Source organism: Elephas maximus, chromosome 22 (genome assembly GCF_024166365.1).
Source record: "Elephas maximus indicus isolate mEleMax1 chromosome 22, mEleMax1 primary haplotype, whole genome shotgun sequence".
Classification (NCBI taxonomy): Eukaryota; Metazoa; Chordata; class Mammalia; order Proboscidea; family Elephantidae; genus Elephas; species Elephas maximus.
This window is the reverse complement of record NC_064840.1, coordinates 7,058,038-7,084,375: the sequence shown is the minus strand read 5'-3', so window position 1 is coordinate 7,084,375 and position 26,338 is coordinate 7,058,038. Positions and strand designations below refer to the sequence as shown.

The 26,338-nt window shown below is 44.8% G+C and overlaps 2 protein-coding genes across 19 annotated transcripts in view; both read right to left on the bottom strand.

The window, feature by feature from the left end:
• The window catches only part of PITPNM2 (phosphatidylinositol transfer protein membrane associated 2), a 144,417-nt gene extending 138,172 nt beyond the window's left edge, over positions 1–6,245 (bottom strand). For 3 of the 5 annotated variants that reach the window (XM_049865264.1, XM_049865263.1, XM_049865265.1), the window contains exon 1: positions 5,970–6,244. The gene's annotated coding sequence lies outside the window, so the exon portion shown is untranslated. Of the gene's footprint in view, positions 1–5,631; positions 5,878–5,969 lie in introns of those variants that run through there. The other 2 variants (XM_049865254.1, XM_049865260.1) reach the window with 2 other exon arrangements.
• A 1,342-nt stretch (positions 6,246–7,587) lies between these two features.
• Positions 7,588–26,338, bottom strand: part of MPHOSPH9 (M-phase phosphoprotein 9) — a 59,075-nt gene continuing 40,324 nt past the window's right edge. For 6 of the 14 annotated variants that reach the window (XM_049865777.1, XM_049865780.1, XM_049865784.1 and 3 more), the window contains 7 exons: positions 20,785–20,919; positions 20,100–20,275; positions 19,084–19,230; positions 18,159–18,279; positions 17,294–17,397; positions 16,357–16,604; positions 11,481–16,039 (listed from right to left, as the gene is read on the bottom strand). In XM_049865777.1, the coding sequence (XP_049721734.1) occupies positions 15,836–16,039; positions 16,357–16,604; positions 17,294–17,397; positions 18,159–18,279; positions 19,084–19,230; positions 20,100–20,275; positions 20,785–20,919 (1,135 nt within the window). In that variant the 3' untranslated portion in view covers positions 11,481–15,835. Of the gene's footprint in view, positions 16,605–17,293; positions 17,398–18,158; positions 18,280–19,083; positions 19,231–20,099; positions 20,276–20,784; positions 20,920–26,338 lie in introns of all 14 variants that reach the window. The other 8 variants (XM_049865781.1, XM_049865783.1, XR_007514878.1 and 5 more) reach the window with 7 other exon arrangements.

The following is a 26,338-nucleotide window of genomic DNA, read 5'->3' as shown; positions in this document are numbered from 1 at the left end:
GACAGACCCCTTGCATAACAGAAGAGACTGCGAAGAGGCACTCAAGGAAAAGCCCTGAGAAGGAGGAGGTGAGGCCTCAGCAGGGATGGGGAATGGGCCTGCCTTTGCAAATGCCCTTTCCCCAAGGTTGCTGCTTGGATTTTTGATTGGTCTGTTACCCGAACCCTCCCTGTTGGATGATTTTCTTTCTGTCCTTTCGCAAGGGTGGTTGTTAATACGGGTAAGGGTAATTTAAGCAATCGCCAGCCCTCCCCTCCTAACAGCACTCTTATGTGTTTGCCCACAAAACTGTAGCGCAAGTTTGTCATAGTATTTGCCGGGCTAGGCTTGAGGAAGTCGGTACTCCTGTACCCATTTTACAGAAAACAGAACAAGGCCCAGGACCGCTGCCTGTCTTCAGCCTCACTGGTTTAAAGAGCACCTATTGGTCAGTAGGGGACCAGGGCTCAGGCTGGCTGAGAGGTCTTGGGCAGATCAGGCCTCTTCTGCCAGCCTCAGCCTCTCATCCTTAACACGGGAGGGCCTCCCGCTCTCATGTTCTCCGACGTTCCATTGAGGCCACAGAGGATCTGAAAAGGCATCCCCAGGATTCCCACTTTAGCTTCGGGACAATTCCCTCCTTTCGTATCAGAAGACCTGCTCTGTCCTAACCAGAGATTTCAGACTCTTTAATCCTGCACACCTGTACAGATGCTGCTGCTTATCAAAATTCTCTCCATTCTTCAAGGCCTCATTCAAACCCTGCCTCTTCCAGGAAGTCAACCCTGACAGCCTTGCCCAGAAAGGGCGTCTCTGCTACTGTCCTTCAAAGCGCACTTATCACACACACACCCTGTGTGATCTGTGGGACACAGCTCCCCAGCCACACTGCTGTGCTATTTATTGTATTCAATCGACTATCTGTCCACTGTTTTCCAGAAAGCTTTTGTGTTGACTTTATAAAGAACAGAGATAGATTTACATATTAACACGCACAGGGTGGTTCAGTGGTAGAATTCTTGTCATCCATGCAGGAGACCCAGGTTCGATTCCTGGCCAAGGCACCTCATGCGCAGCTACCACCCATCTTTCGGTGAAGGCTTGTCTGTTGCTATGATGCTGAACAGGTTTCAGCGGAGCTTCCAGACTAAGACAAAGGAGGCCCGGAGATGTACTTCTGAAAATCAACCAATGAAAAGCCTGTGGATCACAACAGTCTGACCTGCGATTGATCATGGAGACGGTGCAGGATCAGGCCGTGGTGCTTCGCTCTGTTGCGTGTGGGGTTGCCATGAGTCGGGGGCAACAGAAGTGAATACACTCACCACGAGGGCAAGCGAATGTAGTCGCTAGGTAGGCTATCACATTTCATTCTGAGTATCCCGCAAAGGGAATCAGAATCAGTTGGAAAGACAGTGTGGTATAGAAGGAGGCAGGCAGAACCGGAGACAAATCTAGAGATTCTGGGCAAATCAGTTAACCTTCCTGTGTCTTAATTCTCTCTCTGGGAAGGCAGGGGAGGGGCATGGGAAAGCCCCTCCACGTATGAGGTACACGTTGTTGTTGTTGTCGTGTGCTCTCAAGTCAGTTCCGACTCATGGCGATCCTGCGTGACAGAGTAGAACTGTCCCATTGGGTTTTCTAGGCTGTAATCTTTACGGGAGCAGGTTACCAGGTCTTTCTCCCATGGATCCACTGGGTGGGTTCAAACCGCCAGCCTTTCAGTTAGCAGCCAGCACTTCACCGTTGCCCCACCAGGGCTCCTGTGAGGTACATTGTGTACAAACAATACATAACTCCCTTCCCCACTTTCCTCTTCACTATCAAAGGAGGACGCTACCTAGTTTCCCAGGGGAGGCTCCGTTTGCCTGGTCCTAAATTCTAAAGGAGTTTTTCATACGAGACACTGTCAGAACCCTTGAGCAGAGGACGCGACCCCTAGAGTATGGTTTCTGAGCAAAGTGGATGAGGATCTGCCCTGGCTCTGTTTTATACCATTCCAAGGTACCAGGTAAAAGCTTAATAAACATCGGCCGGATCCGCCGTGCAGAAGCTGCGCGAAGACCACTTAACGCAACGGCTGTTGTGGAGGCGGGGGGCCCTGGTCAGCCGGCGTCCCAGTGGCCGGCTGCAAAGGGGCTGATGTAAGCTAAGCAATGCTAAGAGCTGGTGTGCGAGATGGCTCACTCCTGATTGTACGCCCCGGAATAAACAGTGCTTCTCCTTCCAGGGGCTAAAGACAGAGAGGTGATATCACCACCCTTCCATTCACGAGCACTAGGCCCTTGGCGTCTTTTCCAAAAACAGCAAGGCAGTGATCTTAAAGCACCAGGAGTTTCCTCTTCTAATCTCCACAAATAACTGTACATCCTCCATGACAGTCCTTCTCAGAACGCCACACTGGAAGGACTTAACCGGATGGGACTGTTAGGAGAACATCCGCCTGCTTTTAAAATAGCCCTCTAGACAGGGAGGCCACTAGCCATCTGTCAGTTTGTCATACTGTGATGGCTTACATGTCGCTGTCATGCTGCAGGCTATGCCAATGACATTTCAAATACCAGCAGGGTCACCCACGGTGAACAGGTTTCAGCAGAGCTTCCAGGCTAAGACAGACTAGGAAGAAAGGGCTGGCAATCTACTTCGCAAAATTAGCCAATAATAATTTTACAGATCACAACAGAACATTGTCTGACTCTCTTGCTTTGAACTCGTCATCATAAGGGATCAATCACTGGAGAAGGATATCATGTTCGGTGAAGCAGAGCACCAACAAGGGCACATGTGACTCTCGGTGAGATGGACTGGCACAACAGCTGTAACCATGGACTCGAACATGCTTGTGAGAATGACACAGGATTAGGTGACGTTTTGTCCTGTTGTACATAAGGTTGCCAGGAGTCAGGGTTAATGGCAGCTAACTACACCAACATGATGCTAGAAGCTACGGCTCTGGTATTTCACATGCCAACAGGGTCACTCATGGTGGACAGGTTTCAGTGAAGCTTCTAAACTAAGACTAGGAAGAGCGGCCTGGCAACCTACTTTCCAAACTTAGCCAATGAAAAGCTTATGGATTGCAACAGAACATTGTCTGATATAGTGCTAGAAGACGAGCCCCCTAGGTGGGAGGCACTCAAAACCATAATGGCAACAACTTGAGCAACCCAACAATTGTTGGGTTGGGTGCAGGGCCTGGCAGCATTTCATTCTGTGGTACATGGTGTCGCCACGAGTTGGAGCCGACTGGACAGCAACTAACAACAGACGGGGGGAAGGCATAGCTGGGTCCCTGTGAGAGAGTATGTACAAGCAGGCAGCTCTGAACTAGAACAGCTCTTGGTGGGCATCTAGTCCGATCCTCTCATCTATCTGACAGGCATTTTCCTGAGAGCCTACCCCATGCCAGGCACTGGAGGAGAAATATAATTCAATTCCTGCCACCCACAAGCCCCATTCTAGGGAGCGACGCATGTCAACAGGTCATTGCTATTCAGTGAGGTAAGTTGGACTAGGGTGGCACAGAGGTGGAGGTGATCAACTAATTCTGCCTGGGAAAGTCAGACAGGACAAGCCTGGGATTCAGAAGACGAAGAGCTGATGAAGCCGAGGGGGAGTGGAAGGGCATTCTAGCTCTATGCCTTTGAGGAACTCGAAGTAGCTTGGGATGGCTGGAGCTGACAGTGTGAGGGAAGAAATGACGGGAGAGGAGCCAAGTAACAGAGGCAGGGCCCAGAGCAGAGGGATGTCCTGTCAGATTCCATGAAAAGCAACCAACAGCAAGAGAAGCGAAATAACTGACTTAAGCTCACAACCAGCAATGGGTAAAGCCAGACCTGGAACTCAGGCCTTCTGGCTCCCAGGGTCCAGTTCTCGACCTAACGGCTTCCCACTCGTCTGTCAGTTTGTCGTACTGTGGCGGCTTACGTGTTGCTGTGATGCTGGAAACTATGCCACCAGTATTTCAAATACCATCAGGGTCACCCACGGTGAACAGCTTTCAGTGGAGCTTCCAAACTAAAACAGACTAGAAAGAAAGGCCTGGCGATCTGCTTCCAAAATTAACCAATGAAAACCTTTTGGATCACAACAGAATATTATCTGATAAAGGGCTGGACGATGAGCTCCCTATGTTAAAAGGAGGTGGGAGGCCACCCTGGTGACGCAGTCGTTAAGCATTTGGCTGGTAACCAAAAGGCTGACAGTTTGAATCCACCAGCCGCTCCTTGGAAACCCTATAGGGCAGTTCTACTCTGTCCTGTAGGGTTGCTGTGAGTTGCAACCGACTCGACGGCAATCGGTTTTTTGACGTTAGAAAGCACTCAAAATACACAGTGGCCACAAAAGTATACCATTGATCCTGAAGCTGGTGCAGAACCAGACAACGTTTTGTCCTTTTGCATGTGAAGTCACCGTTAGCCGGAGCTGACTTAATGACAACTAATAACACTGCCTCCCAAGCCACAAAACAGTTCACTCAACACTGAGTGCCCAGAGGGCCCCGTGGCAGTGCTGGGCCACTGCCTTCATAGCCGAGCATATACTGTCCTCTTCATTTGGCAAGTGACTCCCTACAAGAACAGCAGCCCTTCCTAACTCACGTTCCTCTCTGCAGAGAGGAGGGGGCTGGAAATCTCCTCCAATCACAGAATACAGTCCCTCATCGGAAGAGAAATCTAACAACAGTCCAGGAGCCAGATAAGCTAAGGTCCAGAGGCAAGCCTGGGAGGGGGCTGCTGCTTTATCCAGATGCTGACCGTGCACACGGGGGGGGGGGGGGGGGGGGGGGACAGAAGGGAATCAGACTCCACCCCTGGCCTCCAGGAGCTCCCAAGCCAGCAGGAAAGAGAGATAAGCCTGGCACAAAAGTATAGAACTATAAAACAAGGCAGACGATGATAAGAGTCACACAGAGACTGAGATAAAGGGCAGTTGAGATAAAGGTAGAGGACTGGGGTTTGGGCAGTGGGGGGAGGGGGGTTTCACATGAAGGGGGGTGTTTCCTGCCAGAAAGGGGGAAATGATGCTGTCAGCTCAGGAGATTCCAGGTGGGGGCTGGGAGAAAGCTGGGAGTCTCCTGGAAAGAATTCAGATTCTGTGGGGAGGGTGCAGGTTGGTCTGAATCTTTGGAGACCCACCCCACCCCATATTTCAAACGTAGGGAGAGACATGGGGGTTGAGAAAGCTAGAATTTCTATGTAGGGGCAGCAAGTCAGCAGACGGGGGACAAAGCGACAGGACTTGCCTTGAAATGACATTTGCGTAGCAAGCACACTGTTTACTAGAAGGGCCGTTTGGGGTCTCTTGGGGGGATTAATGCACATGGGGGTGGGAGACTCAAGGTGCCCTCTCCTCAGGGCCCCCTCAGCCCCCGCTGGTATGAAGGGCAGGGTCCGGTGGAGGAGCAAGCGCGCCTCTAAAACAGAGCTGGACCCCGGATTACAGCAGGACAGGGAGATTCAGGATGGAGATGGCTCAGATTGTGCGTCCTCGGCCAAGGGGACTCCGGGAGCGCCTTCTCCCCAGCTCTGGGCTCCCTCGGATGAACACCTTTCGAGGGCCCGACCCGGCTGTGCCCCCCGCCCCGGCCAGCCCGGTCCTTGCCCTTCCATGGGGGGAGTCTGGCCGGCAGGCCCAGCCCTGCAAACACACCTGCCCTGGACCGCGGTGACCCCCAGCGCTCAGCCGCCGCCGACGGAAATTCGGAAATGAGCCTTCGGGGCGCGATCCGCGGTGCCGGTGACTCACCGAGGGCTGGACCCCGGGGCGACTTCCTGAGACTGGGGTTCCCGCGCGCCCCCCGGGGTCCCGGATCACCACACCCTCTTGCTCCCCGCCTGCGCGGCCGGCCCGGCTCCCACTTTCCCCTCAGACCCGGCGGCGCGCTGGGGCCCGGGGCCTCTCGGAGCCGCGGTCCCCCGGGGTCCCGGCCCGCGAGGGCGCCCCCAACAGGCCCGCGCGCGCCCCCGCGGCCGCCCAGAGCCACTCACCCGCGCGCCGCCGCCGTCCTCTGCTCGCCTGGGCCCCGCGCCTCACGCGGCCGGGGAGACGCCGGCTCCGCGGCCCCGGCCCGGCCGGCTGCACGCCGCCGCCGCGAGCTGGCCCCAGGCGCAGCGGTCGCCTCTCCCGGGCATGCTCCGCGGCCGTCGGCGCACGTGGGGCCGCCGCTCGCCCTCCGCCGCCGCCGCCGCGAGCTCCGGGAAGAAGCGCCGGCGGGGCGGGCCTGGCCGGGTCTGACAGCCTCGGCGCGGGCCCTCGCATTCCCTCACGCGGCGGCGGCGGCGGCGGCGGCGGCGGCGGGCGGGCAGGCGGGCGGCGCCTCCGTCAGGCCGCGCGGGGAGCAGCGCGCGCGAGGCCCGGACGCCTCAGGCCGGAAGCTACCGCTCCAACTTCAGATCCCACGCGCGCCCCGGCTCGTTCCTTGCCCTGCGAGCCTGCCTCCCCCATAACCCTAAACCCTCAGGGCTTGGGGCTCGATTCCAGGGCAGTGAGGTCCCCCCGAGTCCCGACCTCTTGGCGCTAACACCACGGGCTGTGTCACCAGACTTGTGAATAGCACTAGAGGAGTCGGTGGCCCTGGGGAGAGGAACAAGGAGACCGGCCCTAATAATGACTCTTTAGCTTTTTAAGAATGAAAATCGGAGTAAAATGACAAAGCAAGGGGAACACACTGCAAGATGTCACGAGGCATTTGGTATGTTAAGGGCAAACCAAAGGCGATTCATTGAAGCTCAAACTTAGATGGGGATTTGTAGATGTAGGCATCAATGAATTCTCCCCTCAAGGCACCAACCAAGTGTGCTGTCAGCCAAAAAAGTGAAAATCCTTGGTCTTTTAGCAGTAGGAGTAATAACACCCACGGGGTATGCACGAAGCTCTACCCCCAGACGTCAAAAAGGGAGCTGGAAGGGAATCTGAAACCGCTTTCTTCATCTTGATGTTCCATCACCATGGGACTCTCCAAGTGGGAAATAAAAAGGCCAAAAGGGTACTCGGTGAAAGAAAACAGTGAAGCATTTATTTACTGGACATGGCCGGGCTTGTCTGCCAAAATCTGAAGTCATGGAACTGAACAGGGCACACCTAAAATGCAGAGGTGGTTTTCCTATCGTTAGCATTATCAAATGGTTGAGAGAAGACACAGAGTGCTTTTAACCTGGAGGGAGGGCCAAGTGAAAACTAAAATTAAAGCATCTCCAAGGTGAGTTCACATAAAGTCATGGATGGAAAAACCACAAAAGACTGCTCATGTCAGGGTTCCTGTCAGAACTGGAGCCTGGATGGACCATGAAAGCCACCATTATATAACTTGCCAGAAAAAAATCTGTCGTATGACGATCACACGGAGGCAAGTGAAGGTGTCTCTCATCACCACTAAACCACTAAACCCTCAATTCCTTCCCTCTGCTGAGAGGTACCTGAAGACCTATTAATAAAGATTTCTGGAGCATACACAGGGCAATAAGCCAGTCAGAAAGTGCTGTAACCCAGCAATGATTTCACTCAAACCAGGTGACGGAACTTATATATGCCTAGAATTAAAGACAGCATTAAAAAATCAGATCTCACAGTTAAAATAAGTACACAAACATCACAAGACGGTTCATGTTCACAAATGTTTATTGAATGCCTATGTGCAAGAACAAAAAAGACGTGGTCCCGGCTCTCATGGAGCTTACGATTCCATCACTTCAATATTTGACTCAATTGAGAAACAACTGCAACAAGCACTTGTCTTTGTCTAACCATCGGCAGCACTATGTAAAGCAAATTTTTCCCATTATTGGTCAGAGTTACAGCTCAATTGTCAAATGTGAATAAAATCATTATCTCTGAAGATCTGTGGTAACAGTGATGACAGTATATAATGCTCAGCAAATGCAAATTTATGGCTTGAATCCTCATAACTGAGCAGGGTCTACTGAAATAAAACACAAATGGGAAGGGAAAAGCTTTGTAACCCAAGTCTGAAGAATCCTGGTATAGCTTAGTGTATTATCAAACTGCCACAGAATGGTGGCAGAGCAGGAAACTATTTCTAGCAAAATTTGTGCAATATCATCAGTTTAATCAGACCCCCAAATCTCATAGCCATAGACACTCACTCAGGAGAGGGATGAACGTGCTTCACCTCTGTGATTACTCAGTGGCTCTAGGGACGCGTCTATTACTTAAAGCTTCTTAAAGACTTGCGGCACAAGTGGCACATTAAAATTCAGTGAAAACTGCTTTGGAGATATCTCAAAATTAAAATGACAAAAAGGTCAAACTTTACTACACATATATAGGTACAGGGTTCAGAATTCAAACAGCATTCAGCAAAGCACCTGGCCTTTCTGGGCTAAAAGGGGGAACACTTTTTGGTTGGTTATCAAACACTAAAAACGCCATAATCTTCACATATCTCTCCTAACACCCAGGCAGCACCTCCTCCAAGGAGTTCCGTTCCATGTGCCGTCACCCTTGGGTGTGTAATTATGGAACACAGGAAGGAGCAACTGTTTTGAGCACATTGGCAATTTTTTGGAATACAGCTTATATCAACTAGACTCAAACTCACCAATTTTAAGATCAAAGTGCTTTCTGAACTTACACTCAACAAGTTCTCAAAATTAAAAAAAAAAAAAAAAAGCCCATACCAGGATGCAGTTCTTTTAAACTCCAAGAAAGCGCATGTTTTTTGCAAACATATGAGAACACTTACTGGACCACCTCAGAGAAATATCAGACACAAGGTACTTTTTAGGTGAGATTGCTTAGAACACAATCTACTTTTCTGTTTTAAAAAAATCACTAAATTGTTACCTCAAAATTCTATTTACCTCAGAATGGATCTGAAATGTACCATGGATTGAACACTTGCTAATAAGCACCAGGCGCCGTGGGAGAGGAAGACTGGAGGCGGCCGAGCCAGGTGTGGCCCTCGCTGCTTCCTCCACCTCCCTGCGCTCCTGTCCCCCCGAGCTGCTGCACAGTTCTCCAGTTCTCGCACCGCCACCTCAGCTTCATCTACTGTGGCTTCAACTGGAAAGTCTATGGGTAACTTTTCACTTGGGACTCCTCAAGCACTACGTACCCTAGGAGTGGCTTCTGCAAATAGAGGCTTTGTAAGGGAGAGGAAGGGGGCCCATCTAGGTGGAAGGAGAGAGTTAACTTCCCCTCTGCACTGAAAAAGGCACGTCCCAGAGCGGAAGATTCACTAGGTTTGTCATTAGCTGCAGCATAGCCCCATGGGTCCACAAATACAGCTTACCTCCCTGGGGTAAGAGTTGCTATTTAAGATTGCCACTTTTGCTACTCTTAGGCTGAGTTGTTTTTAAGTTGGGTGTTCATAAGTTAAGCATTCCCAAAGAGAAAGGGCTGAGAGAATTCTTGGTTTTCCCTTCACAGCTATGAAGAAAAAAATAATAAAATTTCTTTTTATAAGTGACTGATACTTCCAAATCTATTACACACTTCACAAATCAAAGCACGTGTTCTCCAATAGAGAGGCGCAGAGGATATTCTGATGGGGCTTAATGCCTTTCTTGAGATAAACCAATATAGGCTACTAATTTTTTTTTTTTAAGAAGATAACAACTTGACAAGATAAAACTATAATCTCTTCTAAATGGCAATTTCCTTATTAAGAATGTAATAGGCTTTATAATAAAAGCCAGGAACAATGAAATATCCTAATTTTCAAAACAATTTTTAACATCGCATATAAGAACACATGAAAGAAAGGAATATCAGTAAAATAAAGCTCTTTACAACGTCTGATGCAAGCTGTGCTGGAGCTTAATTAACAAGAAGTTTTTCTTTTCTATTAACTAGGAGATAAAAAAAAAAAAGAGGTTAGAAAAAACAAAAATATCAAGAATAAAGGCACTTGACTATATCGGTAATTACTTTTGATTAGGCCTGGCCGCAGGAGTTGGGGGCAAAGGCTCAATTCACGGATGGGATAGGACGGAGAGTGGCAGGGCAGCCTTGGGGGGAGGGTCCCGCGTGCTGAGTACGGCCCCGAACTGTAAGGAGGGTACGTGGCTATGGGCACCTGGCCTGGAGACCCACCAGGTGATGCTTTGGTGAAGGTAACAATTTGGATCCCTGGTCACAGACATATAAATATGCCCTGCTAGGATAACTGGGTTTGGCTTGGTTCATTATAACTGCATGTTATTAAGAGCTATACAGAAAGGAGAAAAGCGCAAAAGCAAGCCAAAATTGAAAACCTGAGCATGGTATGTGGGCATCAATTTTCAAAGTTTGGAGTGGCTCTGTTTATCACCATGTTCAGAGCTTCAATGTGTGAGCACTGAGTGTGGATTGGCCACAGAAAAGTGGGTAGTTAAGCAGTCCAGGCTGGACCAATAGTCAAGACACACCTGCCAGGCCTCCAGGAGCACAGCAGAGCCTCCTGTCCACGGGCTACTTCCCAGAATCAGGAGGCGACGCCAAAGCAGTGGGTGGGGCCCAGCCAGGCCAAGCAAAGGCACCAAGCTTAGTCCAGACACATTCCGCGTCCATTAGCAAACACAGTTACTTTGCTCTGATCCAAAACCTAGTGTTCTCACAGCACCTACCGTAGGAATACTTTGTCTTTCCTTTTGGCAGCAGTTGAGGGTATGGAAAGGGGTTACAACTGTCTGGATGAAGACTCTGACGGACAGCTAAGGCCGTGTACATTAAGGAAACCAAGGCTGCTCTTAACAACCGCCCTGGGTGGTGGTCTGTATTTCACCAAAGCTTTATTTGCTTAGTGTCAAGAGTGGGACAGAATCTACATTCAGAACTATAGGCAGGGAGACACAGCTCTCCGAATGCTTAACCTTTTCTTAAAAGTACTACGTGTATGACAAAGTCAGGGACCTATATCCCTCTCATTTTTCTTTCCTTACAAATTATAAAGTTTAGGGAAACACTGATTCATATCCATGTAGTTTTCAAATATCTCATTATTATTCTAATATTCACTCTAAGACATGTTTCAAACAGGATCTGTATCATTTAAAAACCTCAAAACAACTGAAATTCATAGTATACTGTAAATTTTTTTTTTTTTTTGCATTTAGCAGTATTAGTCTATCATTATGGAAGCTCTCTGTTCTTAACCACTTATTTTTAAAAAAACCAAATCATATTTACAATGTAGAATAAGTTTATAAAACTGGTGTGCAAAGTTAATTGTAAAAGGATAACACGATTTGTTTAGAAACAAGCTGCCTCTCCATTTACATTTCCATGTTCTTGATATAAACTGGAGACATGTACTATTTAAAAATAACACTTTTTAAATAGTAAAATATACAAGAGATTCCTGAGCATAACAAAAATATCTTGAAAATATGTGGCCATTTGAAGTATAAAATAGCAAGTGTAAAGAATAGCATGATTGTAAAACTACTGTCTGAAGGCTTATAAACAGTACAAAATAGTTGGCCTTTTCTGAGGGCATAATTATACATTAGTGCAAACAAAACCATCTCAAAATTTAATGGCTACAAATCTCAAAGATTTGCAGAGGTGCGCAAAACGTGAAACTTCTTTAGCGTCATGCGAACTGAACCCAGTTCTCGGTTAATCCTTTCCAAACGATCTTCCAGGGCTTCCTAGGTGAAAATAATGGAAAAAAAGTTTAATTAGAATTCTAGATTGAGTTCACTGGTTCTATAATTACCACCAAATTGACCTTTCTTTTAGTAAAAGAGCAAATATAAATCTTAACATTACAGATACTCGTTCTGTCTTCTATACAAATCTTTGTCATTTATCATTCCTTTTATACTGAACTTGAATCAGGTTTGCGACCATTCAAAAGAACTGCTGCCCTTGAAAACATTCTCAGTGCGGTCAGCACTCCGAGCAGACAGGAACTGTGGTCACGGCACTGGATCGGGCTCAGTCTTTGGCTTGGCTGAACTGAGGACGACGGTACGAGATGAAGCTTCAGGACAGACGGGCAGAGCCACTTGGTGCTGTGTGCCATTTACTCAGATCCTGAAAACCAAATAACTTTCTTCTGACGAAAATTTCTAAGTTGAAAAGCGGGGAAAATATTGGAGGAGACTTCCCAAAGAACAACGGATTTCTCAATGAGTCAGTGTAATAACTTTCATTTTTACACAGTCAGGACTACTACTAAATAAATAGTCCCTGAAACGTATTATGTATTTATCATTTTAGATACATTATTCAGTATTAACTCCAATATTGTCCTGGAAAAAATTTAAGATTTTTCCTTTAACTCTAATTACAAAAGGATTACATGTTCTTTATAGAATATTTAGAAGATAGGTGAGCAAAATACTAAAAACACAATCCTACCATCAAGAACTGAACATGGCGCCTCTTTCCTATTTTTCCTACATATATACACACATTTAAAAACAAAAATAAAAAGTAGAATCAAACTCTGTCTCAAAATGTCTTCCAACTGAACTTTTCATGTTATAAAATAACCCTTCCTGGGGCTCCATAGAGACAGCCTGTGTTGCTGCTGGGTCCCCGGTGATGTACACATCTCCTTAATAAACTTTCTCACTCTTTAGAAAAAATAAAAAATAACCCTTCCACATCTTTTTTTTTTTTTTTAATTTTTATTGTGCTTTAAGTGAAAGTTTAGAAATCAAGTTCAAGTCAGTCTCTCACATAAAAACATTATATACACCTTGCTAAACACTCCCAATTACTCTCCCCCTAATGAGACAGCCTGTTCCCTCCCTCCACTCTCTCTTTTCGTGTCCATTTCGCCAGCTTCTAACCCCCTCTACCCTCTCATCTCCCCTCCAGGCAGGAGATGCCAACATAGTCTCGAGTGTCCACCTGATCCAAGAAGCTCACTCCTTACCAGCATCCCTCTCCAACCCACTGTCCAATCCCATCCATGTGTGAAGAGTTGGCTTCGGGAATGGTTCCTGTCCTGGGGCAACAGAAGGACTGGGGGCCATGACCACCGGGGTCCTTCCAGTGCCAGTCAGACCATTAAGTCTGGTCTTTTTACGAGAATTCGGGGTCTGCATCCCACTGCTCTCCTGCTCCCTCAGGGGTTCTCTATTGTGTTCCCTGTCAGGGCAGTCATCGGTTGTAGCTGGGCACCATCTAGTTCTTCTGGTCTCAGGCTGATGTAGTCTCTGGTTCATGTGGCCCTTTCTGTCTGTTGGGCTTGTAATTACCTTGTGTCCTTGGTGTTCTTCATTCTCCTTTGATCCAGGTGGGTTGAGACCAGTTGACGCATCTTAGATGGCTGCTTGCTACCGTTTAAGACCCCAGACGCCACTCTTCAATGTGGGATGCGGAATGTTTTCTTAATAGATTTTATTATGCCAATTGACTTACATGTCCCCTGAAACCATGGTCCCCAAACCCTCGCCCCTGCTGTGCTGGCCTTCGAAGCATTCAGTTTATTCAGGAAACTTCTTTGCTTTTTGGTTTAGTCCAGTTGTGCTGACCTTCCTTGTATTCTGTACAACACATCCTTTTAAATAAATGTGCAATATTTGATTGTTATGCCACATTTAACCAAGAACCTTTTAGTAGAAATTCAGGTTACTTCTAATCTTGGGTATCAAATACATAATGCTGCAACAAATCTTCTTCAACATTATCTTTCTGCACATGTCAGAAGTACTGCCTAGAGAATCAGTTCCAGAAGTTAAACTGCTGGGTCCAAAGAAATGCAGAATTCTAAAGCTTTGGATAGATGTCAAGTTGCACTCAGAACGTTTCTGATAATTTCTACTTGCCCTGCGGTGTGTGAATATAAGCTTTTCCCCATTCTGGGTATTGCTTTTTAAACATACCTGTCGAAGGTTTAAAAAAAGGTGATGCCTTTGCTTAAATGTGAATTTTTAAATTAATGAGTGAGGCTGAACATTTTTCATCTTTTGTTTTTTTGCCCACTGTTATTTTTCACTATCCTCTGCCCCTTTTGCTGCCATCTGTCTTCTTATTGGATGGAAAAAGCTGTGACATCTATGAACAGAGACTAGTGCCCTTGAAGTTGTATTCTGAGAGAACAAACTTTTAATATTCATTATATAAAAAATATATTAAACTAAATGTTTCAGATAGATTTAGAATCAGGGTATCAGCAAATTTTTCTTATGCCTTCCCAGTAAACTATTTTAAGAAGAGTTTTGTGTATTAATCCAGACATAAGAATTACTAAATATAAACCATTCCCAAAGCCAACTCTTCAAACGGGTTGGACTGGACTACGAGACAGAAAATGATACTGGTGAGGAGTGAGCTTCTGGGATCAAGTAGACACATGAGACTATGTGGGCAGCTCCTGTCTGGAGGGGAGATGAGAGGGCAGTGTAGGTCAGAAGCTGGCCGAATGGACACGAAAATAGAGGGCGGAGAGAAGGAGTGTGCTGTCTCATTAGAGGGGAGAGCAACCAGGAATATACAGCAAGGTGTATATAAATTTTTGTGTGAGAGACTGACTTGATTTGTAAGCTTTCACTTAAAGTACAATAAAAACTAAAAAAAAAAAAAATTACTGAATATAAACTTTCAGAACAATAAAAAGATATGAAAAAACCCACCGCTGTCAAGTCGATTTCAACACACAACGACCCTCTAGGACAGAGGAGAACTTCCCCGTAGGGCTTCCAAGGAGCAGCTGATGGGCTTGAACTGCCCACCTCTTGGTTAGTAGCCGAGCTCTTAACCACTATGCCACCAGGGAAAAAAAAGCAGTCAGGTGTACTCTTATTTTCTCTGGGGACCCCTGGTGGCACAGTGGTTAACAGCTACAGTGAGCCACGGCTACTAACCAAAAGGTCGGCAGTTTGAATCCACCAGCCACTCCTTGGAAACCCTATGAGGCAGTTTTACTCTGTCCTATACGGTCGCTGTGAGTCAGGATCGACTCAACTGCAACAAGTTTGGTTTTCCTTTTTTTTAAATTTTCTTTGTGGCTTTCTTTACTTCTGGTATCACAGATCAATCTGTAAATGAGCTTTTCCTACATCAAGGCATGATAAGACCAAAAAGAGCAATTATATATTATATTAGAGACCATATACTTGCTATGTTTAAAATATTACAAAAAGAGGTTTAAAATGTTCTATATTTCATACTTTTCTCTTTGAAAAGCAACTAAAAGAAACGCACACAACCCCTGAAACTACTACCCTGAGATAATCTTTAAACCTTAAACCAAAAAAATTCCCTGAAATCTTCTTAAAACCAAACAATGGTTTAGCCTAACTAGTAAGGAATGTCTGCCTTGAGCACTGTGCTCTTTTAAGATCTATCTATGTGTGATCAGAGTGACAAGAGCAACTCAAACATTGGATAGGAAGCTTATGGGGCAGTGAGTTTATCTTAACGGGGGGCAGGGGGGAACAACTCAGAAAAGGAGGATGAGAATGGTTGCATAACTCAAAGAATGGTAATCAGTGTCACTGAATCGTACATGTAAAACCTGTTGAATTGGTGTTATATTCTGGTGTGTGTATTCTCAACAACAACTAAAATAAAATAAATTATTAAAAAAGAAAGAAACGTACACAGGGCACATCACCCTTGCCGGCTCATGCTCAGTGACAGAACCACGGCTTTGTATTTTACCTCTACAGGGAGTCCAGCTGCAAAGTGCGACAATATTACATGCTTAAAAAATGGAAAGGGGTTCAGAAATAAATTAGATTTTGAGGGGGAGAAAATGAACACAAAAAAGGAGATTTAATGTGAGAGCACCGACAATGTAAAGTCTGCCAAAAGGCTTATTGCCGTTCGCTCTCAATTTCATTTCTTCAAAACACAATGGCATGAACATAATTTCCTGAAGTCTGAAGGTAAAACCAGCTTTTATTCCTGGAAGCTAGCGTACAGTTATAAAATATGCTATAATCATCAAACACTATCTGTAAAGTCTAAGAGTTTTGATTGCTTGCTTCAATATGCCTAAAAGCTCTGATTTTAAAATCATCTTGGAAAAGCGGAGCACAAGACCAGTATCAAGTCCCCACAGCAGCGTCCAGCTAAGGCCTTTTACCTGGTTTAATCTTGTCTGCAGAGTGATCCGCCCTCCAGGAGAAGGCATTCGGCTTAGAGCTGCCTCGATCTGTTAAAGCAAAAGAATGTCTAAATAAGAGTGAACGAATTCCAATTCCCGCCATGGAGGATTATAACAGAGAATGGAAAAGAAAAGATTTCAGCCTAGCAGTTCCTTGTCCATTCAGTCTTTATCTAAGTTCCCTCTTGTCATCAATTAATACTGATAGCATGGCTCAAAGATGTTTTCTACCCAAACGCTACTGCAGCTCTGGTATGGTGTTCCACAGAAATTCCAGTGGCACTTTGGCTCAGTAATTCCCCTCTGACTATTCCTTAGATGGAAGCATTAAGTTCAAGAAAAGATTTCTTTTTAATGTTTGTTACCTGGTCTTTTTCTTTCGTAAGCTCATCAAAAAATCGCTCCGTTTCAGCCAAGGTCCTAATTTTTGCTGTATATTCAAAATCATTACCCTGTGGTGTTCCTGAAGCAGGCTTACACTGTTCACAGCTAATCGATTTACTCTTCTCCCAGGCCGATCTCACAGATACTTTCTTTGCTCCGTCTGGCATCGGTTCGGGGCAAGAGCTATGATTAACATGGTTGTCAGAAGCTTTTTCTGAATATTTTTCTTCTGTCAGAGAGGAATAAAATTGCTTCATTTTATCGATTTTTCCCAGAGATCACATACACATTAAACACATTACCCTATTTCACTTTCTGGAAATGGCTGCCATACGGCCAAAAAAAGTCATGGAGAGAGAGATGATCATCAATCATATTTACTCAGCGCTTTTTCTCCAAAGAATTCTAAAAGCTTTGCCGTCAGTCTAACTATCTTCACAGCTTCCCTAAGGGAGACGAAAACTTAACACATAAGACAGTTTCCAACATTAGTGCGTATACACCAGCCCTAGAGAGTTAACGCTTTGAGAGCCTACCTAAGTGATTTCACATACATTATCTTATAACTTCATTCCGACCTTAAAGATAAAAAGAGGAAAAATTACCTAAAGCCTGAGTTGCACATACATCATAGAGTAAGTTTACATTATTTATAGAGCAAATAAGAGAATAACTGAACAGTATGGCCCTGGTGATGAAACAGTACCATTCCCTGTACCTCAGTGTCCCAACTTTTCAATGAGGATAACAACATTGACACGATAATACAAAGCATCATGAATGCTTATTCGCAGAAGTTCTTTGAGTGAGCAATATTTAAGTGCAGGATATTATAAAGTGTAGGACCTGGGAAAAATACTAGAATCTCACAAAATGAATGACTAAACCCATAACTAGTAATTTTGTAGGAAAAGATACCTTCCGAGTCATCTAGAGGAAGAAACTGGAGCTGTTTTCTTGGACTGGTGCGTTGTAATGCAGACACAGGAACGGTATCTAAATCATCCAAAAGTATATCAAATCTATTGAATGAAGCAAGTGACTTGTGAGAAAAAAAAGTTAACTGGTTTTCTCTGTCTCCACTAGAGAGATGAGCTGGCATTCAATTAACTCACATATTTTCTTAAAAAGAAAGCTGGTCATATATTCCTAAAACTGAAATTTAATTTATATTTTATAACACAAAATTACACTTACATTTTAATAGTTTAGCGATTAATAGCACTTAACCATGCATTATCTCATTTGTGAAATAAGCAGCATAGGTATTTTTATCCTCGTTTCACAGAAGAGGAAACTGAGGTTCAAAGTGCTTACGGAATCTCTTGCAGACACTGATGGGGCTGGATCTAGAGCCAGGTCTTATGCCTTAAGGGTCAATGCTATTTCCATTACAGCACACACTGGTGACCATACTTTCGAGGGAGGACAATTTCTCAGGAGCACAGGTAAGTTTATGTTTAGTGCCATACCAGCACGTCCCCCTTTCTTGTACAAAAGGCTCAAAAGTGTCCCTTTCCCTTAGATCTTTTCAGGAACACAAAAGCTTGAAGGGGTTCTCCAGTGGCACTGGACATTTAGCAGCAGTGAGTTTATATAGTTAAATTATTTTCAGGTACTATAGCACTTTTTTTATTTTTAGTATGACACTCATTTAGACAATTAAATCCACAGGATTCCCAATGACAACTAAAAATTAGTGTTTGCTAAAGGCATAAGTTAACATTTAAAAAATAAAGCAGTAATACATGTATTCTTTATTCTACAATTTTAAAGAACTTACCGAACTGGGCTGCTTTCATTTTTGTTAAGTAGATGGCTAAATCCTGGGGACAAATTTTCTTTAGGTGATCGCTTTGGACTATAGGCCACAGTCACTGGTGTTAACATAATCTCTCTTTTTGCTAGAGAAGAAAAGGAAGAGTATTTCGCTTCTATGTAATATATATGTTATACTGACTGAACGTATTTTCTTTTTCAATAGAGTACTTTTTTCTAATTTTAAAAGGAATACAATTTCATTGTAAAACTTTTTGAAAGATAGAAGCATAAAAAATAAAATTAACAATAATTGGTAATCCTAACATCCAGAGGTAACTGCTGTTAACATTTTACTATATCAGACTGCATTTTCAGCACTCAGACTCAAAACTGGTTTTTCAGGATTTTAGAAGTCGACTGGAAATAAGACGGAGACACCAGTATGATAGAAGACATTCCTATAACACCTAAGAATCTCCTCAGCTGCTACGAAAAATAGAAACTGAGGATACAGAAATTCAACACTTACACTTTAAAATCATACTTATAAATTGGCTAAAAGAAAAAAAGCTGACCAAAGCTGAACAACCGTCAAATATATAAAAAGACGTATCTTCTTTTTTCAGACTAGTTTAAATTAATTTGTGTGAATTAAAGTTTTGTTGGATCTCTGTCTACTAGCTCAAAAACTCTGTGGTATTACTTGCAAAAATTTTAATGAACACACAAAAACCTCACTTTAAAAAACCAAGAATTTCTTCAGTTTCAGTCACAGTATCTCATCAGACGCTGTTCACTGAACAAGGTTGTGTTTACAGGCCTTGGGCTCAGAGCCTCTACTATGGCTGAGAAGAGTACCCAAGTAACAGGAAACAGTCACACTGCACAGCGCTCTAGACCGGAGATCACGCTTTAGAGCCCAAGACATAGATGCAGTTAACTCTTACTTGGAGTGTTTGATTTACGGTTTGAAGGTGGTAAAGATGATGATCTCTGAGAGGCCGAATTAAATCGCTTCTGTCTTTGTTGGGCACATTTCTCCAGGGATCGACTGGCACTGACCGAAGTTTCCGTTTGTCGGGGATTCGCTAATTCTACAAGAAACAAGTGTAAAAAACAAAATCACACAAACAGAACAAACCTAGCTGCCTCTACGTGCCTTTATAACAGATGGTTACACCAAGCAAAGTCTTCTGCTCAGTTTACATTCTACTCAGAGCACTTCTCCTCACTACCTAGGTGATAACAATTGTTTGCAAATGCATCGAGTTATAATGATAAAAATGCTCAGTGAAGAAAAAGGTAGGAGTTTATAATGAATTCATTCTGGTTCGTTGTTTACAATTTGCATTCAAGGTGATTTTTCAAGAGAGTTCATTTTTAGAAAGCAGGTTACTGATTTATTTACTAGGAGACACTGCTTTGGAGATACAACACCAGAGATGCTGGTGACGTGGTTATCGGACCTGACCAAGGTGAGTACTGTAGACGTGAAAGGAGATAAAGCACTGCTGATCTAGACCTGTGAGCAGAAAGATAGTAAACACTTCTTATGCTGCCTAAAGATACTCAGAAACCGAGAAAGGGAAGGAGTGGGAAATATTAAATCTCATTTTATGAACACCGAAAGTCTTTCATAACTTTTTGAAGTGTGTACGTATGACAAATTGATTAAGCGAAGGCTTTTAAAATCCTGAGGAATGCCACATAAGTTTTTTTAATAGTCAGAAAAAATATTTAATCTGCTCTGCAAAAATGGTACACGTTATGTCATGACTGGGCTGAATTATTAACTAGGGGATTCATAATCACCAATGAAACGGGGCTGAGGTGGCAATGTAACGAACGAAACTTTTTATTTTTTTACCTGAGGAATTTAAATTTAAAGAAGGTAATACGATTGCGGGAGACAGCTGTATCTATATCTACCTGTCTGTCAAACAGGGAGAAAATAAATACTTACTATTTGAGGCATCTTCTTTCTCTGTCTGTGTGCCCCAATTTTTAAATATTTTTTCCTCATCAAGTTCTTTCAAAGCTTTCACGATTGATGTGTCTGAAGTCCCTCTCTGTTTTTTTATCAATAAGCTTGCTGGTGAATCTCCAGGTGGAGAATCTTTTTCCGGAGGAGAATGGTACCTTGAGTAACAATTGTGAGACAGAGGAGTTGACTGAAGTTGTTGAGGGAATAACAGGACGGAGAACTTGCAACTATGCTCCACTGTGACTCTGCATGCTGCACCATGCAAATAAGTTAAAAGGGAACCTGCCTAGAATAAGCCACTGCCTCTCATTGCTTCTACATCCTCGTACATATGGAAATGTTCTATTTGCCCAGCTTCCTGGAACAAATGGATGAGGTTGTTTTAGGGGGGCTCGGGCTACCTCAAGGGCAAAAGGATCAACATCTTTTCCTAACTGCGAGCCCCCCAGTGCCAAGAACACGGGGAAGCTCTACACAACCTGCAGAAGCAAAATATCCTAAAAGCATCAGCCTTTCAAAGGGAAATAAAGATCGGCCCCCAAAATTCAGGCATTAAAGAAACAAAGAGATGGCTGTTTATACCGTCCTGGCCATTTAAATACAACTGAAATCCCTAAGAAAAGCTACCAGTTCTTAAACGTGCTCTGTGACAAAGACGTCTCACCCAGGAGTGCAGGTGTCTTCCTGCTGGCTGCCCACTCGGCTCCCCTGGACGTTCAAAGGCTGGCCAGTGAAGATGGAGTACTCGGCACCCGGCAGCAGCCACTTGCGCCTGCTGACGTCGGAAGGTGCTAGCGTGCTGTTAGGGGGAGAGATATCCTGAGGTAGGGTGAGGTTCTGCCTTCATTTCAGGCTGAGCGCACATATAAAACCACCTACTTTAGAGTATTATTTACATATTTACACAGTAACTTAAAAACTACATGTAACAATCTGTATTTTAGATATACGAATTCTATTCTACCATTTCAAGATTCAACTGTGCTGTTATTTTTGGTTTCCGTAACTTCTGGGTAATTCGGCACCTCAGTCAGGATTAAGGCACACTCATATGCACACAGCCGCAACATGCTCCAGCTGGCCTACTCCACACTTCACACCATCTACGTCCCAGGAAGGGAAGCCGGGGTGCACTTCCTGTTCCTCCCAGACCAGCGCTGTCCAACGGAAGTTTCCATGAAGATGGGCATGTCCTACGTTGGCACTGTCCAGTGCAGGAGTCTCTGCTCACATACTGGTATTGAGACCAAAAAACTGATTTGTCATTTTTACTTAATTTTAATTAATTTCAGCTTGAATGTCCACATGCAGCTGCCTGTTGGCTCTACTCTACAGTCAGCAAGACTACTGATCCCCGTGTTCTCGAGAAAACCCTGCCCATCTGAAGTTCACTCCATCACACCTTAAGGTCACTCGCCTTCATTGCCAGACTTCAGAATCTGCCTCCTGTTCTCCACACCTGCTCCTGCCCTCATCTACACTTGCAAGCCATCCTTGACCTCTCCTCCAACAAGCTGGCCCTCTATTCCTCCTCAGGGGACACTCCCTGGGCTTGTCATCCTCAGAGAACACAGCCTTTCAGAAGCCAACATCCCAAAGACGGCTCTCCTCTTCTTCTGGCCCCCACGCTGAGGCACACTGAGGGCAACGTGACTGCCAGGCCTGCAATTCTGGGCCTCACCATTTTCAATGCATTACTGCCTTTCTGCTTCACTTTCCTCTTCATCTACTCTGGAGTCCTCAGCTCAGGATAGTAATTGTTGTGTGCCACTGAGTCGATTCTGACCCCCAGTGACCCCGTGTGACAGAGCAGAACTGCCCCACAGGGTCTCCTAGGCTGTAATCTTTACAGAAGCAACTTGCCAGGTCTCTCCTCGGAGCCACTGGTGCATTCTAACTGCTGACTTTTTGGTTAGCAGTGAGCGCTTTACCATTGCATCGCCAGGAATCCTTGGATAACAATTAAAACCAAAAACACCAAACCCATAGCCATCGAGTCAATTCCAACTCACAGACACCCTATAGGGCAGAGCAGAGTTGTTCCACAGTTTCCTAGGCTGTCACCTTTACGGATGCAGGTTGCCAGGTTTTTTCTCCTGCGGAGCCACTGGTAGGTTCCCACTGCCGATCTTTAGCACCTGAGCGCTTAACCACTGTGCCACCAGAGCACCCTGGATAACCATTAATCACCTGCAGACAGCCCTGACTCCTGTCCCCTTTTATCTTCCAGCACAGCTGACTGGCAGCAGACACCTTGGCCAGGCCAGCACGGTGCCCGTCTGCCTGGTGCCTGTCTTCCGACAGTCGAGCTCTGCTGGACGAAGTCAGCCCACTGTGCAGCCTGGTGGCCCCTCACGGAATTATCACCACCACCTCCAGCGGATGCCCAGCGCTGGCTGGTCACACACCCTGCTCTCATCAACGCGCTCCAACGCCCCAGTACCATCCTCTCGTACCTTCTCCACTCTGCTCAGAGTTCTCAGCTCCCAACTTCACTGTCTGGTGACAAGCTCACTTCATACTTCAAAGAGAAAACGGAAACCAGGCGACAGGCATGCCTGTCTTCTTCACTCTGGACCCCTCTCAACCAAGCATCTTAAGAGTTGCCTCTAATCTATTTTTACTTCAACTCCCAGTCACTCTTTTCCTCCTTTTTCCTCCTCCATTTTAAAATTAGCATTTCACACATTCTTAAAGAATTACGAAGAATGCTGTAACAAGCACCCACTTACTCATTCTCAGTTTTTACGAGTGCTAACGTGAAGCCATATTTGTTTTTCATTATAAGGCATAAAATTATATATATATACACAAAATCAGTCACCATGAGTTGACTTTGACTCATGGCACTCCCACACGTGCCAGAGTAAAACTCTGCTCCACAGGGTTTTCAGTGGTGGATTTTCAGGCCAATTAATCTGAAGGTTGCCAAGCCTTTCTTCTGAGGCACCTTTGGGCGGACTTGAGCCTCTACCTTTCAGTTGGCAGCAAGTGCAGTAAGTGCACCACCAGGAACCATCTCTACATATGTACGTACATACGCACATACATATACATATGCTTACATACATATGTGTACGTATGTACAGCTGTATGATTAAAATTACAGAAAAGGCATAATGTAAACATCCTTTTAAAGTAGCGTTTTCTACTCAACATTATGCTTGAGATTTATCCATGTTGATACATATAACTCTATCGTTCTAATCGCTAACCCACATATGCATATATCACAAGTTATTTATCCTTTTTTCTGTTGTTTAGTTTCTAATACGTCGCCTTTAAATAATGCTACAATGAACATGTTTAAGAATTTCCCTAAGGTAAATATCTAAAAGTGAACTGCGGAATTCTTGGATGTGCGCATTTTCAACCTCTCTAGACAGCTGCCAGACCACTCTCCAGATCAGCTATGCCAATTTTCAGCCCATTTTTCTAGTAGTTGCAGAGTTCCTAACTCTTTGCATCTTTGACAAACCTTAGAATGATCAGATTTTAGGTTTGGTCTGTCTAACTGGAGCGAATGGTACCCCACTACTGTTTTAAATTTGCATTTCTCTGATTACTAGTGACAACAAGCATCTTTTGATTGTTACAGGCCATGTGGTTTTGTTTACCATTTTCTATCTTCTTTTTCTCAATGATTTGTAGGAGTCCTTTTATCTTCTGGATACTAAAACTTTACTGGGCCTTTTTCATTTATAAAATACAAAATATTTCAAGTATGCACAGATACTCAGCTAATACTCACATACCAACCCTCCAGCCATGTGAAATCACCTTTTGCCTTGTATGCTTTAGATTTTTAAAGAGTGAAGCACAACAGATAGCACCAAAGCCCCTGTCTACCTCTCCAATCTCATTTCTCCCTCTTCACACTAAATTTGTGTTCCGCATTGCCATGCTTGTTTTTATACTTTGACTACATTTGTACGAACCCATGAGACAGAGAACTGTTTCACATGTTAAAGTTCATCTAAATAGTATATTACTTCCCTAACTGGTTTTTTTTGTTGTTGTTATCATTCCATTATTATGTTCTTAGATTAATCCATGTGGACAGATTTTGTTCAGGGGTCAGCAAACTTTTTCTGTAAGGGGTGAGACAGCAACTATGTCAGATTTTGTGGGCCACACAGTCTCTGCCACAACCATGCCACTCTGCTGTTACAGCGCAAAAGCAGCCACAGACAACGTGTAAATGATAAGCTTGGTTGTGTTCCAATAAAACTTTGTTTATGGACACTGAAATCTGAACATATCTTCCTTTTGATTTTTTTCCCCAAACACTTAAAAACCGGTTTGGCCTGCAGGCCAGAGTTTGCTGACCCCTGCTCTGGTTCACACATTGTCACACTGTATGGTATTGTGCGTAAGTATATTAAAATGTATTGATTTTCCAGCTGGCTTCCACTTTTATCACTCTATCACTCTCCAGTTCACTCCAGATTGGCTTCCACTTTTATCACTCTATCCAAACTGTTCTCAAAATCCTCAATAACCTCTAGCTTGCAAATCCAGTATAGGCAGTCCCTGACTTACATGACTCCATTCTAACAGCTCTGCAATGCAATGGATTGCTTTTGTGTGGCTTTTCTCGTCATGGTCTTGGAACTTCATCCAAGTGATTGGGTGGGACTGTGAAAATAAGGTACTTGTGGCCCACCAAGGGGACTGGTCAGTTTTGCTATCCCAGTGGGCTTAAAAGAGACCCAATTCCAGAGCAAAGAGAGGATCCCACCACCACCAAAGAAGAACAGCCAAGAGTGGAGCATGTCCTTTGGATTCAGAATCCCTGCACTGAGAAGATCCTGGAACCAGGAGATCAAGAAAGAGAGAAAGAGGGAGAGAGAGCTGTAGCCCTGAAGACGACGAGCAGCAGCGGCAGAGAAACGGCGGCGGCAGAAGGGGCAGCGCAGTGGGATTCCCAGTCTGCGGAGTGAAAAAGCTGAGGGCCTTTGGGCCGAGGCATACTGGTAGAGTAGGGCACCTCTGGGCGCTTGTTGGCAGAGGCTAAGAGAGCTTTGTAACACTTGCTTGAGCAGGGCAGAGGCCGTGGGGTCAGAGGGAGACGTGCCTGTGGCAGCTGGGAAGCGGCTGTCCTGTCTGAAGAAATGTATCCTGAGCGTTCCTCGACCTGGACTGTAACCTGTTACTTCCCTAATAAACCCCATAACCCTGAGTATAGTCTTTGAGTTCTGTGTGGCCACTGCAATGAATTATCAAACCCAGCAGAGAAGTAGTGTGCTGTGGGAGGGACGGCTGGTGTCGGGATTGATAAAGACGGCGGAGAGAGGAGGTATGTCTGACCTCCGCCCCACAGGAACCAGCCTTGGGCTGCTGATCTTGAGTCTCCTTCCCTCTTGTGAAGTTAGAGGAGGTCAGGCACCGCCCTCATGCAGTCTTTACAGACTCCGTCATAAGTCAGTTCTCACGTAAGCAGAATACCTTTTTTTTCATTATTAGTGCCTTTTATTTTTTTATTATCAGTATCTTTATAAATCTGATCTCTGAATATCTGCAAGAGATCATCTCGGAATGATAATGTCAGCAAAGTACGCACTGCAAGGTGGTAAGTAGTACACACCGCTAACGATAAAACGTACAACAACACAACCAACCAGACAGTCCTACGTGCTGTCCGTCATAACCTGGACACCGGGAGACCCTTTCCAGTCTCCACCTTAACTTGAGTTCTTAGCAGCATTCAACACTGGCGACTGCTTCGTTCTCCTCCTAGTTTCCTAGCAGCTTTCTCAGGTGTATTTACCAACTCCCCCTTCTTTATACGACATGAGAGCATTCAGGTTCTTCACGGCTTTGTCCACTTCTCACTAAACACACTCTATTCCCATCCTATAGCTTTAAACACTATTTAGAAATAGACAACTTTAAAATTTCTCTCTCCAGCCTAGGATTCTATTTCTGAGCTCCAAACTCAAATTTATAATTGCCTGCTTGATTCCCACTTGAAATCCACAAGAATCTCAAATTAATCAAAATGGTGCTTCTGATCTCTCTTCCACTCTCAGCCCTCTCTCCCTCTTTCCTAGTTCCGTATATGGCACCCCAAGTTATTCAAGTCAGAAACCATGGTGTTATTCATGACACTTCCTTTTCTTATTCTGCCAGGGACAGATTACTCAATAAGCAAGGTAAGCACATACTTAGGGCAGCAACTAAACAGGGGCACCAGCTGTCCAGTGCAAAGAACCACT